Here is a 15,179-nt window from a genome sequence, read left to right as displayed (position 1 = left end):
TTGACAGCTACTCATTTATATTATAACCTATTTCCACGGTATCCAGAGGGATGCTATTATCATCTCACTCCCCATTTTCCCCCTCTAACAAACCACCTAAAGAGCTTAGCTTTACATCATCTTCTACATTTAATTAACCATAACTGTTCCTCATTAGAAGTCTTTTCCTTTTTTTATTCCAATCTTTTTAAATCCTCAAGTATATACAGCTCCTTTTCCCCACTCCTCCCCTGGATGCGACAGCTGCATATCTTTCTTTCCTGTGTCTTCTTCTTCATCTGATTTCTTACAGTGTGTGTGATCATGTGGTCCATTCTTTGCCCGATGAATGGCCTTTGTTATTCTTGTCGATTCTGTATCCCACACCCACTTATACCACTTCTTCCTGGAGTTTTCTTTTCCCCTTTGGCTTTCCTTTCTTGTTCTTTTTCTGCTACCTCTAACTGGGTCATTACCTGTTTTATCTCCCCTGACCCTGGCGTCTCTTTCTTTTACCAATTCATAGTTATCATTTTTTTACATATTGTCATCAGTAGCCACATCAACAGTCTATTTTCTTCTGCAACTATGTTAAAAGTATCCCGGTAAATATAGCTTTCTCATAAAAACTTCTGCTCCCTGAAACTTATTTATCACCATCTCCTTATACAGTCTTTGACAGTCTCAAAAATATGCACCCATGTTGTCCTTCCTATGTCATACTGTTTTTTGACAGCATTCTGTGTGTTATCATTAAATATCCTGGCTTACCTTTTTGAAAGACCTTTCAATTTTCAGAAAAGTTATTTATTTGTTGAATTTGTTTATGAGGTAAAGCACTGATCCATCCCGACAATTTTTCAGCCTTGGTATGAGGTAAAACAGCAAAAGCATTACAGGAAGATACCAAAGTGTGTAAGATATATAATTAATAATATCTAAACATAAAAGGTATATTTACACAATTGACAAAGAATTTTGAATATGGTGCTTGATGAGTGGAGTGATATGTTAGTGACAGAAAAAGGAGACAATTCAAAGTAGAGAAAGTGATAGGTGAGAATAAGTGAGAGACTGAAGTAGGAAGGGTTATACTATGATATTTGTCATGCTGAGAAGTAGGAATATTTAGATTGGATGGACGGGTTTGTTTTAGAAAGCTCCACAATTTTGGGAAATAGGAGGTATTCTTAAGGAAGGGAGGGAGGATGGGATTCCTAAAGTTTAGTGAAAGAATAGAAAAAGCATGGTTGTAGGAGTATAATTTGGATTGAGGGGTGACATGAGTGGGCTAGAGCGGTTGAGGTTCCTGAGGTTGTTAGAGGGACAGGCCTAATTAGTTTAGAGGTTACAGGTGGAAGAGACTGTTAACAAGGTAGTTTGGATAGCAGTGAAGCCAGGAGGAGGTCTGCTCTATGTTTATCCGGAAGCCATTTAGCTTTACTAAAAGTAATGCTGCAGTTTTCAGATTTGGGGGACTGTGTAATGAATCTATAAATTTTGCTAGAGATGGTTTGATGGGTAGATGAGCTTTTAGCTGAGGCTGCTAGAACCACAGGTAGTCCATATTCTAAATGGGGCAGGGAGATTATTTTTCCAATGGCTGTTCTGGCTGAGTGGGATAGAGAGGTGGTGGGGGCGGGAAAATGTTTCTTCCCAGAAAAAAGAGAGAGTTAATATTTTTGTGTGTAGTTTTTTAGATGTGAATTGATTGAAATAGAGGTGTCTAGCCAGAGGCCAACTTATTTGAAAGAGGAAATTCATCCTAAGGGAGACTTAGTATGATTCTTAATTATTAAGGACTTACCAGATTTTAAAGTATTCTTGAAAGACTCCAAGTAGCTCATAAATGAAGCTTCAGTGAATTGCTACATTTCCTATAATATTTCTTATAAATTAGGAACACCTGAATCCATCATGCAACAATGAAATAACGAACACAATGGCAATGACCACACACAAAAGAAGTTTATTGATAATATGAATTTATCCCAAATTAGTTGGGCTTCTTCAGATAAATTATAACAAAGTCCACCCTTACTATATAGTTAAATTGTTTCATTACTGCAGCAAGATAAGTTGGACAACATTTTATGAGATGGTGGCACATACTAACTGCTTAATTTCTCCTTAGATGTCTTATTTGGTGTTATTGTTATCCAGTCTCATTTGCTACCATGTCTTTTTAAAGATAAAAAGGGGGAATTCAGTTTCATCATTGCAGGTTAATGGTATTTGTGTTCTTGGGAAAATATTTTCAGTATGGCTGGAAATAAGATGTGTATTCTAACATTCTAACATTATTTTTCATCCAGACTTGGAGTGCTTTCCTTTTGTTTTTCCATTTTCTTATGTGAATATTCATTGTCAAATCTTATATTTTTGCCATTAATTTAGCTGGACTATTAGACCAGACAGTCTTCAGTACAACTTATTTATCCATGTATAAAGTACATTTAGCAATAATTTATCTGTCTGGGTCTCCTGGATTAGAGGCTTTAATAAGAGACCTATAAGAAAGACCTTTTTGCACATTTGGGATTTTTGATAGCCATGTTGTTAAAAAGTTAATCTTGTTATTGGTTTCTAGTGAGCCCATATATTTTTAAGTTATTTTTCTCGATCTGTCTCTCCCTCCCTCTGCTCTCCAAATCTTCTAATTTATTTAGAATCCATGCATTTTAATAAAAAAAATCAGTCCAAGATTCTTCTTCATTTTCTTCTTGTACTCTTCCATGTACCCCAGATAAGGACATCTCTTTGTCTGTTATTCATTCCTTGGTTTTCCTTGGTTCTGTACCATTTCTTACTCTTCCATGTACCCCAGATAAGGACATCTCTTTGTCTGTTATTATTCCTTGGTTTTCCTTGGTTCTGTAACATTTCTTACTCTTCCATATATCCCAGAAAAGGACATCTCTTTGTCTGTTATTCATTCCTTGGTTTTCCTTGGTTCTGTACCATTTCGTACTCTTCCATGTATCCCAGATAAGGACATCTCTTTGTCTGTTATTCATTCCTTGGTTTTCCTTGGTTCTGTACCATTTCGTACTCTTCCATGTATCCCAGATAAGGACATCTCTTTGTCTGTTATTCATTCCTTGGTTTTTCTTGGTTCTGTACCATTTCTTACTCTTCCATATATCCCAGATAAGGACATATCTTTGTCTGTTATTCATTTCTTGGTTTTCCTTGGTTCTGTACCATTTCGTACTCTTCCATATATTCCAGATAAGGACATCTCTTTGTCTGTTATTCATTCCTTGGTTTTCCTTGGTTCTGTACCATTTCGTACTCTTCCATGTATCCCAGATAAGGACATCTCTTTGTCTGTTATTCATTCCTTGGTTTTCCTTGGTTCTGTACCATTTCTTACTCTTCCATATATCCCAGATAAGGACATCTCTTTGTCTGTTATTCATTCCTTGGTTTTCCGTGGTTCTGTACCATTTCTTACTCTTCCATGTATCCCAGATAAGGACATCTCTTTGTCTGTTATTCATCCCTTAGTTTTCCTTGGTTCTGTACCATTTCTTACTCTTCCATATATCCCAGATAAGGACATCTCTTTGTCTGTTATTCATTCCTTGGTTTTCCTTGGTTCTGTAACATTTCTTACTCTTCCATATATCCCAGATAAGGACATCTCTTTGTCTGTTATTCATTGCTTGGTTTTCCTTGGTTCTGTACCATTTCGTACTCTTCCATATATCCCAGATAAGGACATCTCTTTGTCTGTTATCATTCCTTGGTTTTCCTTGGTTCTGTACCATTTCGTACTCTTCCATATATCCCAGATAAGGACATCTCTTTGTCTGTTATTCATTCCTTGGTTTTCCTTGGTTCTGTACCATTTCGTACTCTTCCATGTATCCCAGATAAGGACATCTCTTTGTCTGTTATTCATTCCTTGGTTTTCCTTGGTTCTGTACCATTTCGTACTCTTCCATGTATCCCAGATAAGGACATCTCTTTGTCTGTTATTCATTCCTTGGTTTTTCTTGGTTCTGTACCATTTCTTACTCTTCCATATATCCCAGATAAGGACATATCTTTGTCTATTATTCATTTCTTGGTTTTCCTTGGTTCTGTACCATTTCGTACTCTTCCATATATCCCAGATAAGGACATCTCTTTGTCTGTTATTCATTCCTTGGTTTTCCTTGGTTCTGTACCATTTCGTACTCTTCCATATATCCCAGATAAGGACATCTCTTTGTCTGTTATTCATTCCTTGGTTTTCCTTGGTTCTGTACCATTTCGTACTCTTCCATATATCCCAGATAAGGACATCTCTTTGTCTGTTATTCATTCCTTGGTTTTCCTTGGTTCTGTACCATTTCTTACTCTTCCATATATCCCAGATAAGGACATCTCTTTGTCTGTTATTCATTCCTTGGTTTTCCTTGGTTCTGTACCATTTCGTACTCTTCCATATATCCCAGATAAGGACATCTCTTTGTCTGTTATTCATTCCTTGGTTTTCCTTGGTTCTGTACCATTTCTTACTCTTCCATGGTATCCCAGATAAGGACATCTCTTTGTCTGTTATTCATTCCTTGGTTTTCCTTGGTTCTGTACCATTACGTACTCTTCCATGTATCCCAGATAAGGACATCTCTTTGTCTGTTATTCATTCCTTGGTTTTCCTTGGTTCTGTACCATTTCTTACTCTTCCATATATCCCAGATAAGGACATCTCTTTGTCTGTTATTCATTCCTTGGTTTTCCTTGGTTCTGTACCATTTCATACTCTTCCATATATCCCAGATAAGGACATCTCTTTGTCTGTTATTCATTCCTTGGTTTTCCTTGGTTCTGTACCATTTCTTACTCTTCCATATATCCCAGATAAGGACATCTCTTTGTCTGTTATTCATTCCTTGGTTTTCCTTGGTTCTGTACCATTACGTACTCTTCCATGTATCCCAGATAAGGACATCTCTTTGTCTGTTATTCATTCCTTGGTTTTCCTTGGTTCTGTACCATTTCTTACTCTTCCATATATCCCAGATAAGGACATCTCTTTGTCTGTTATTCATTCCTTGGTTTTCCTTGGTTCTGTACCATTTCATACTCTTCCATATATCCCAGATAAGGACATCTCTTTGTCTGTTATTATTCCTTGGTTTTCCTTGGTTCTGTACCATTTCGTACTCTTCCATATATCCCAGATAAGGACATCTCTTTGTCTGTTATTCATTCCTTGGTTTTCCTTGGTTCTGTACCATTTCATACACTTCCATATATCCCAGATAAGGACATCTCTTTGTCTGTTTTTCATTCCTTGGTTTTCCTTGGTTCTGTACCATTTCTTATTCTTCCATATATCCCAGATAAGGACATCTCTTTGTCTGTTATTCATTCCTTGGTTTTCCTTGGTTCTGTACCATTTCGTACTCTTCCATGTATCCCAGATAAGGACATATCTTTGTCTGTTATTCATTTCTTGGTTTTCCTTGGTTCTGTACCATTTCTTACTCTTCCATGTATCCCAGATAAGGACATCTCTTTGTCTGTTATTATTCCTTGGTTTTCCTTGGTTCTGTAACATTTCTTACTCTTCCATATATCCCAGATAAGGACATCTCTTTGTCTGTTATTCATTCCTTGGTTTTCCGTGGTTCTGTACCATTTCTTACTCTTCCTTGTATCCCAGATAAGGACATCTCTTGTCTGTTATTCATTCCTTAGTTTTCATTGGTTCTGTACCATTTCGTACTCTTCCATATATCCCAGATAAGGACATCTCTTTGTCTGTTATTCATTCCTTGGTGTTCCTTGGTTCTGTACCATTTCTTACTCTTCCATATATCCCAGATAAGGACATCTCTTGTCTGTTATTATTCCTTGGTTTTCCTTGGTTCTGTACCATTTCATACTCTTCCATATATCCCAGATAAGGACATCTCTTTGTCTGTTATTCATTCCTTGGTTTTCCTTGGTTCTGTACCATTTCGTACTCTTCCATGTATCCCAGATAAGGACATATCTTTGTCTGTTATTCATTTCTTGGTTTTCCTTGGTTCTGTACCATTTCGTACTCTTCCATATATCCCAGATAAGGACATCTCTTTGTCTGTTATTCATTCCTTGGTTTTCCTTGGTTCTGTACCATTTCATACTCTTCCATATATCCCAGATAAGGACATCTCTTTGTCTGTTATTCATTCCTTGGTTTTCCTTGGTTCTGTACCATTTCCTACTCTTCCATATAACCCAGATAAGGACATCTCTTTGTCTGTTATTCATTCCTTGGTTTTCCTTGGTTCTGTACCATTTCATACTCTTCCATATATCCCAGATAAGGACATCTCTTTGTCTGTTATCATTCCTTGGTTTTCCTTGGTTCTGTACCATTTCGTACTCTTCCATATATCCCAGATAAGGACATCTCTTTGTCTGTTATCATTCCTTGGTTTTCCTTGGTTCTGTACCATTTCGTACTCTTCCATATATCCCAGATAAGGACATCTCTTTGTCTGTTATTCATTCCTTGGTTTTCCTTGTACAATTTCTTTCAATATTTCAGTGCTTTTGTAGTTATCTCATTTTGAGTTTGTTTTAAATGAATGCTGTCCATTTTAATGGCAGTTCTTATAGTGTAATTACCTGCTTTAAGTCTTTTTGCATATTTTTTTTTCCTTGTGAAGAGGACTTTAAAGCACTCATTTTATGTTGAGCCAAACAGATTGTTTGAAGGAAAGATTTTATTATAAAATAGTTACAAGACTACACGTTTTGACAACATTTTTATGTATTGAAGGGTTTTGAGTGTTACTGAACCTCTTCTCCTCAATTGCATTATTTGCTGACAGATTATTCTTATAACTGCAGAGTGTCTATGAAGACCTTCTTACTGGCCAACCATCTTAAGTGGAATATTTTTATCATATTCTTATGATGTGTAAGAACCAATGCTTACACCGGTGTGTGAGTATCAAATGTGAGCATAGGTGCGTGAAATGCAAGAAAGCCTACATGAAACAATAAAAAAAGGCATAAATTCCATTGCATCTAAGTAAAGGACTAGTTATACCAAGTGCAAAATAAAGGATAGAGCAGGTGTTGTGGTATTATACTGAGATCATGGGTTTTTTACTGCAATAAGGGATTAAGGGATTAAGGGAAGGGGCACGGGAGAGGGAAATGGAAAACAAAAGGCAAAAGAAAGAAACAACATTGCAGTTAAAAGAAGTGGATAGAGTACAATTTTGTAATCTTACTGATATATTGTAGCTACCAGTTCTGAGATAGACATCTACAGTACAAAAGAGAAAGCAAAAAAAAAAAAAAAGAGAAAATGAAAGCAGGGAAATGCATATAGAGCAAGTAGATAAGAAGGAATTAAAAATAAAGCAAAAGATAAGAAATATAGAGAAAGGTAACAACAACAGAGGCAGAAGAAGGAGAAAATAAGAAAAGGGAAGATAGAAGGAGAAGAAAAGAGTGGGAACACAGGAAAAAATGAAAAGTAAGGTAGATTGCTGTGCTTAGACTGGAGACACACCAAATCTAGAATGCCTGCAGCACCCACAAAATGAGATGGAGGTGAAGGATACAAATGTAGGCAACAGACCAAGTGTAATGAATCTAGCAAGCAGGGAGGCAGAATGGGAGAGAATACCAGTTGGCAATGGAGGGGAAGAGGTACCGTAGGGATTGAAGGAAAGATGGAACAAAAAGTAACATAGAGCATTAGGGGGTACACCAACCTGATTAAAAGAAGAAAGGTATATTATAGACTAAGCGGGTACAAAGTAGGCATACAGCTGAACTAAATATAATTAGGGACATGCAAGAGAAATTAAGACACTGGAAAGAGAAGTACAAGAAAGAACACCAGGTAAAACAGGATCAAGGAAATGCTTTGGAAAAAGAAATAACAGTGAAAGAGGTTAAAATGAAGGAGAAAATAAGGTGTGTGGCCTGAATAGACTCCTGCTGTAATACTGCAAATCTGAAGGAGAACGAATATGGCAGACCCCAGCAAAAGAATGTAAAAAGATAAACAAAGTATCACAATCCATGAAGAGAGCTGGGCTAGTACAGCTGCCAAAGGAAGGGTGGAAACTGCCACCTCACCTCAGAAACTGCCACAAAATATCTTTGTGGGAAAAGATCATGGCCACTATTTGTCACCTAAGGATAGATAGCATCTTACCCCACATCACTCAGAAGGAGAAAAGCAGGTTTTTAAATGGCACAGTAGTGGAAAACAATTGCTAAGAAAACAAACTTCATAACGGGAGAAGAAAGGAAGAAGGAAGCGGATGACAACAAAAGGATTTTGCCTCAGTGAGTTGGATATCCTTGTGGGGGCACTAGAAAGGAGGGTATGATTAAAAATAGCAAAGGTGGATGCAGGCAATGTAGTGGGATTTAGAACTGGAGGTAATGGTAAATTAGAGCTTGTCAGAGGAAAGAAAGCTATAGAGAGGAATAAGGCAATGTGCAGGCTATCACCAAGACTATTCACAACAGTGATAGAAGAAATAGAATGATCAGTTGGAACAAAGTGGAAACACAGAAGGAAAAGAAAGAAATGGATTCCAAATGTCTTTATTTGAATGACTGCATACTAATTTAAACAGATATAGAGGCCACAGCAGAAAGTGTTTTAACAGTACTGGAAGTATTTGAGAGATTATAATAGTGTTTTAACAGTACTGGAAGTATTTGAGAGACTATCAGAGTAGTGTTTTAACAGCACTGGAAGTATTTGAGAGACTATCAGAGTAGTGTTTTAACAGTACTGGAAGTATTTGAGAGACTATAATAGTGTTTTAACAGTACTGGAAGTATTTGAGAGACTATAATAGTGTTTTAACAGTACTGGGAGTATTTGAGAGACTATAATAGTGTTTTAACAGTACTGGGAGTATTTGAGAGACTATCAGAGTTTTAACAGTACTGGAAGTATTTGAGAGACTATAATAGTGTTTTAACAGTACTGGAAGTATTTGAGAGACTATAATAGTGTTTTAACAGTACTGGAAGTATTTGAGAGACTATAATAGTGTTTTAACAGTACTGGAAGTATTTGAGAGACTATAATAGTGTTTTAACAGTACTGGAAGTATTTGAGAGACTATAATAGTGTTTTAACAGTACTGGAAATATTTGAGAGACTATAATAGTGTTTTAACAGTACTGGGAGTATTTGAGAGACTATCAGAGTTTTAACAGTACTGGAAGTATTTGAGAGACTATAATAGTGTTTTAACAGTACTGGAAGTATTTGAGAGACTATAATAGTGTTTTAACAGTACTGGAAGTATTTGAGAGACTATAATAGTGTTTTAACAGTACTGGAAGTATTTGAGAGACTATAATAGTGTTTTAACAGTACTGGAAGTATTTGAGAGACTATAATAGTGTTTTAACAGTACTGGAAGTATTTGAGAGACTATAATAGTGTTTTAACAGTACTGGAAGTATTTGAGAGACTATAATAGTGTTTTAACAGTACTGGAAGTATTTGAGAGACTATAATAGTGTTTTAACAGTACTGGAAGTATTTGAGAGACTATAATAGTGTTTTAACAGTACTGGGAGTATTTGAGAGACTATCAGAGTTTTAACAGTACTGGAAGTATTTGAGAGACTATAATAGTGTTTTAACAGTACTGGAAGTATTTGAGAGACTATAATAGTGTTTTAACAGTACTGGAAGTATTTGAGAGACTATAATAGTGTTTTAACAGTACTGGAAGTATTTGAGAGACTATAATAGTGTTTTAACAGTACTGGAAGTATTTGAGAGACTATAATAGTGTTTTAACAGTACTGGGAGTATTTGAGAGACTATAATAGTGTTTTAACAGTACTGGGAGTATTTGAGAGACTATCAGAGTTTTAACAGTGCTGGAAGTATTTGAGAGACAATAATAGTGTTTTAACAGTACTGGAAGTATTTGAGAGACTATAATAGTGTTTTAACAGTACTGGAAGTATTTGAGACACTATAATAGTGTTTTAACAGTACTGGAAGTATTTGAGAGACTATAATAGTGTTTTAACAGTACTGGAAGTATTTGAGAGACTATAATAGTGTTTTAACAGTACTGGGAGTATTTGAGAGACTATAGTAGTGTTTTAACAGTACTGGGAGTATTTGAGAGACTATCAGAGTTTTAACAGTACTGGAAGTATTTGAGAGACTATAATAGTGTTTTAACAGTACTGGAATTATTTGAGAGACTATAATAGTGTTTTAACAGTACTGTAAGTATTTGAGAGACTATAATAGTGTTTTAACAGTACTGGAAGTATTTGAGAGACTATCAGAGTAGTGTTTTAACAGTACTGGAAGTATTTGAGAGACTATGAGAGTGAAGCGGGTCTAAAGTGTAATGAAAATAAAATGGTGCTGATAAATCCTTAGGATGAGAAAAGGAGAATGGGCATAGAAATTGTCAGAGAACAGGAAAAAATCAGACAGGAGGCATGGCCAAAGTATTTAGGGGTGCTTGTTGGACACACTGGATGAAACAGTAAGACACTGATGATTAAAGTGAGGATGATTATAGAATGCAGGAGCAAAAACTACAGTTACCTAGTAAGGAGTAATAAACACTGCACGAGTAATCTTGAAATTGATAATATTATATACCATAAAAAACCTGTCAGTAGATCCAAACCAGAAGGCTCTAGAAGGGCTACCAAATTAACCAGAAGGCTGATCTGAGAAAAGAAATTGTAGACAGATAATTAAGAAAAGTTGGACACTAAATAAGAAGAAAGGAGATGGGGCATGGCCCACTTACCCACCTACACTCTTACCTTTAACACAGTACAGTTGATGAAAAGGAAGAAGGGAAGTGAGGCAGAGAAGAAAGAGAATGGAAGGAGTTCTGAAAGAAGAACAGAAAGGCAATGGACAGATAAACTGGGGAGGGAAGGAAACAAGAGAAGTGTGCATGGAAGCAGTGAGGGAGACTGGTAGGAAGAAAGTACAAAGAGACATGGAAAAGACATGGTATAAAAGAAGAAGATCAGCTGCTAAATTAAGGGATGGGAGGAGAAAAAGTCCTCAAGTTAGTGGATGAACTGACAGCACAGTACTGGCTAAATAAAGCAACAGTGGTGAATATACAGTATGCCGAGACACCTGATCAAAACAGAAAGAGTGAAGATGGCACATAGGGAGAAAGACTGGAAGGTAAGAGTGGCACCATGGGAGAAATGGAAAAACGGAGAAATGGAAAGGTAGGGTGATATAAAATAACCTAGGAAAAGAGAAGATATGGCAAGAAGGAGAAATTACAGAAGGACCGAGAAGGAGAGGAAGGTTAGAGCACCTTGAAATGGAGGTGAAAAAATGTAACCACAGAAAAAGGAAAAAATTCAGTACAGCAAGAGATCAGTAGCTGAGAAACTGCATATGTGGGTACTACCCCCAAAACAATTGGAAAAAAAAAGGCATAAAGCAAACAGCAGGTTTTGTTGCTGTGGGCAAGAAGAAGCAGGGATGCTACTTATGTACTAAGAATGATTGGACTTAAGAGAACTGGCAAAGAGATGAGAGATTGAGAAGAAATTTCCAAAAAGTGGGCACCGATACATGGAATTACTGTATATTGTGGCTGGGAAGTGAACAGAGGGAATTAGAAAAGGGGGGGATAGAGAGCAGTAAGAATAACTAAATATGAGGTAAAATGCACGATAAAAATATGAAAACCAAATAGAAAACAAGAAGCAATAGCAATATAAACATTTCTGATAGTCACAAAGGATAAGACTGGAAAAACCAATAGGAAGATAAGCCAAGCAAAGGAATAGTGCAAAGAGGTACTAGCATTCTAAGAATTAAAGATAGAAAAAAGATAGGGTAAAGGGATGCAGACAAGAGATCAACATAAAGTAGGATATTGAAACAGCTAGCCATAGTACAGAGAAAGAGCCACGTGCAACATTGTTAATAAAATAAAATATTAACATAAAGTAGGATATCGAAACAGCTAGCCATAGTACAGAGAAAGAGCCACATGCAACATTGTTACTAAAATAAAATATTAACATAAAGTAGGATATTGAAACAGCTAGCCATAGTACAGAGAAAGAGCCACGTGCAACATTGTTAATAAAATAAAATATTAACATAAAGTAGGATATCGAAACAGCTAGCCATAGTACAGAGAAAGAGCCACATGCAACATTGTTACTAAAATAAAATATTAACATAAAGTAGGATATCGAAACAGCTAGCCATAGTACAGAGAAAGAGCCACATGCAAGATTGTTACTAAAATAAAATATTAACATAAAGTAGGATATCGAAACAGCTAGCCATAGTACAGAGAAAGAGCCACATGCAAGATTGTTACTAAAATAAAATATTAACATAGAGTAGGATATCGAAACAGCTAGCCATGGTCCAGAGAAAGAGCCACATGCAACATTGTTACTAAAATAAAATATTAACATAGAGTAGGATATCGAAACAGCTAGCCATAGTACAGAGAAACAGCCACATGCAACATTGTTACTAAAATAAAATATTAACATAAAGTAGGATATCGAAACAGCTAGCCATAGTACAGAGAAACAGCCACATGCAACATTGTTACTAAAATAAAGTATTATAAAAAAATTGAATTGCTTCTTATATTGTCACATTGGTAATCAAAGGAATTTGAGCATTAAATGTTAACCTTGAAATATGGCTTGATGTCTGGCTATGTGGCATAAAACACATTCATGAACAAGAGGCCCAGGATAGTAGGAAAGCACTATTCCATGCATGAAACAGTACAAATAATTTCTACTTCCATTTCAACAAAGTTTCAGTTTACTTTGGACTGCAGAAACACTTGACACTTGAACAATAAGCCTTCAAGTTAGAAATAATACCCCAGAAGGCTTGATGTTTACTTTTCAAGAATGCTTCTGCCTGCTGCAAAAGACAGTGCTAATGATCATTTGTCAGTATTGAATCTTAACTTGCAGTACAGAGGTAGTATTCATTAGGGTGTAATGCAAATATGGGATGGTAGTGGTAGAAGTAGTAGGTGGTTCAAAACTACATGCACTGTGGGTAACAAAATGCATTCATTAATTTTCTAATACCAGAAACAAAAAAAATAATAGTTGTGTAAAAGTAAGATTGAATTTAAGTAGGCTACATTATTCATTCATTTTCTGACACCCTAAATGTAAAAGTAATTGGCATTTGCACAGAGAAAAAATTAAATTGCAGTGCTTTTACATTTGTTCTCGTAAACCCCAGCAAACAATACTGTAACTGGCTACTTAACACATTAAAGTGTACTGTATTTCCTATTATGATAATGCCAGGTACCTCTACCTTCAGATATCTTGTCCCCAAACAAGAGCACTTGACTGTAGACTCCCATGTGTTACTAGCACATTCATGTCATGTGACCAGATAGGATGTAGTCATTATGTCAAATGGCCATAATTACAAATCTCAAAAGATCAAACACAAAAGGTTGAATACAAAAAGTTAAATCCATATGCTAATGAAGCTATTGAAGTATGAAAAAAGCCAGTAGCTTGTTGGACAAGATTGGAGTACAGCAGGGATTGGGTTTTGCCCTTTCCACACTGTAGCGTGATCTCAGAATTAGTATATTTAAGTGGTAGATGGTGTAGGGCCACGTCTCCTGTATGGAGACTGCAGGAAGTTTGCTCATTGCATAGAATGTGTTTGAATATTTTCATGTTTTTGTGCTTCCTCCTTTTGTGGTCAATCTTCTGGGATTCAGAATTATGTCTGCTTGATATAATGAATGTATGTTGACCAGATATATCACTGCTGCACTCATTATTTGCCATTTCCTCCATACTCCTCTCTGCTACAGCAAACAGCATAGAGATACTGGCAGCAGAGGGAAGAGACAAATGTCATGACCTTGACCCTTTGTTTTCTACACACAATGGCACATGTGAAAACATGCTAGCAGGTGTTTACACTTCCATAAAACTGTGCAGTAGTTATTCTGCTAAAACTTCAACTAATACAGAAAGTGGAAAAGTGTTCTTTGGTAGTTATGGTGTCAACACTTGCTTAGTTAGTCCAGCTGGTAAGGATTATACTTTGTATGACTCAGTATTTACCATTATAACTAACAGAGGTAGAGAAAGAATTCACTCTGCTCTGTGAAAAAAGAAATTATATTCCTGCACATTCACATTAAATACAATAAAAATAAAATAAAATGCCTGATAGGATATTCTTTTTTGAAACATTTCCCTCTACTTCTAGCTGACCATCAGCGCCCATCTTAACCAACTGACCCATTTTATCTCATTTCACCAGCATGAAGACAGATATGGCCCTAACCTCATGGTGTATGCCCAGAAACATACATAAGGTTTGGCTTGCAGTGGGCATTTGTGAGGATGTGTCACTCATTTCCATGAATGGTGTAACACCTCAAGACAGCCCCGCTCAAGTTGAAGACAGCACTCCTGTTGGTTCTCTGGTCTCCATCAGGAATTCAGCCATGGGAAAATGAGCATATGCTCCTCCACCTTTCCTGAAACAGAAGTAAGCTGGCAAAGCCATGACACTCATTTCCTCTTCATGGCAGTTCTAGCAGACACCTGAGCTGTTACTCATTATTGGGTCATCTGGGTCATAGTTAGTTAATTTTCCTCTAGGCTAATGGGGCTGGCACAGCTAAAATATTATGTGGCACAAAAGCAGGCAAAGACTTTCAAAAGCAAACCTTAAGCAATAGTTCATACAGAGCCAAAGTATTAGTTGTTTATAAAGAAGAATGTGCTTATTAAGTAAGTAACTGGATATGGTTTATTGGCTAGGCTTAATGGCCTGTAGACAGATTGCCTACTAGCTATGAGCCTATGAAAAATAACAACAAGTTCTTAGTATGTTTGCCTATAATGACAGAATGTATGAAAAAATAAAAATAATTATTGCGGCTGTGAAATGTAAGTGTGGTAGTGGTCTGATATAGTATAACCTGCACACAATTTTTAGGGCTGGGATAAAGGGATCATATTCCCTGCTGAAACTGTAGGCTACCATCAGCAACACATAGACAGCCAGTCCATCTAATCAATGTAACATTCATGCAACAAAATCACCTCAGTTGTCCAGTCTGGGCAGCCTTACCAACAAACACACCAAAAGACTCAAAAGTCCCCAAAGTAAGATGATCCAAGCTTGTTGTGTTGAATGCATAAGCTCTCCTTTGGAGTCTCTACCCTGT

The 15,179-nt window shown here is 36.5% G+C and overlaps 1 protein-coding gene across 1 annotated transcript in view; it reads right to left on the bottom strand.

Annotated features, from left to right (window-relative positions):
* The window catches only part of LOC122810550 (C-type mannose receptor 2-like), a 157,322-nt gene extending 152,806 nt beyond the window's left edge, over nt 1–4,516 (bottom strand). Inside the window, exon 1 of the mRNA XM_044082132.1 lies at nt 3,670–4,516. Coding sequence (XP_043938067.1) covers nt 3,670–4,516 — 847 coding nt within the window. The remainder of the gene's footprint in view (nt 1–3,669) is intronic.
* Nucleotides 4,517–15,179: the final 10,663 nt, after the last annotated feature.

The sequence above is a fragment of the Protopterus annectens genome, chromosome 9.part0 (genome assembly GCF_019279795.1).
Source record: "Protopterus annectens isolate FY-2018-M chromosome 9.part0, PAN1.0, whole genome shotgun sequence".
NCBI lineage: Eukaryota > Metazoa > Chordata > Ceratodontiformes > Protopteridae > Protopterus > Protopterus annectens.
This window is presented reverse-complemented; position numbering and strand designations above follow the sequence as displayed.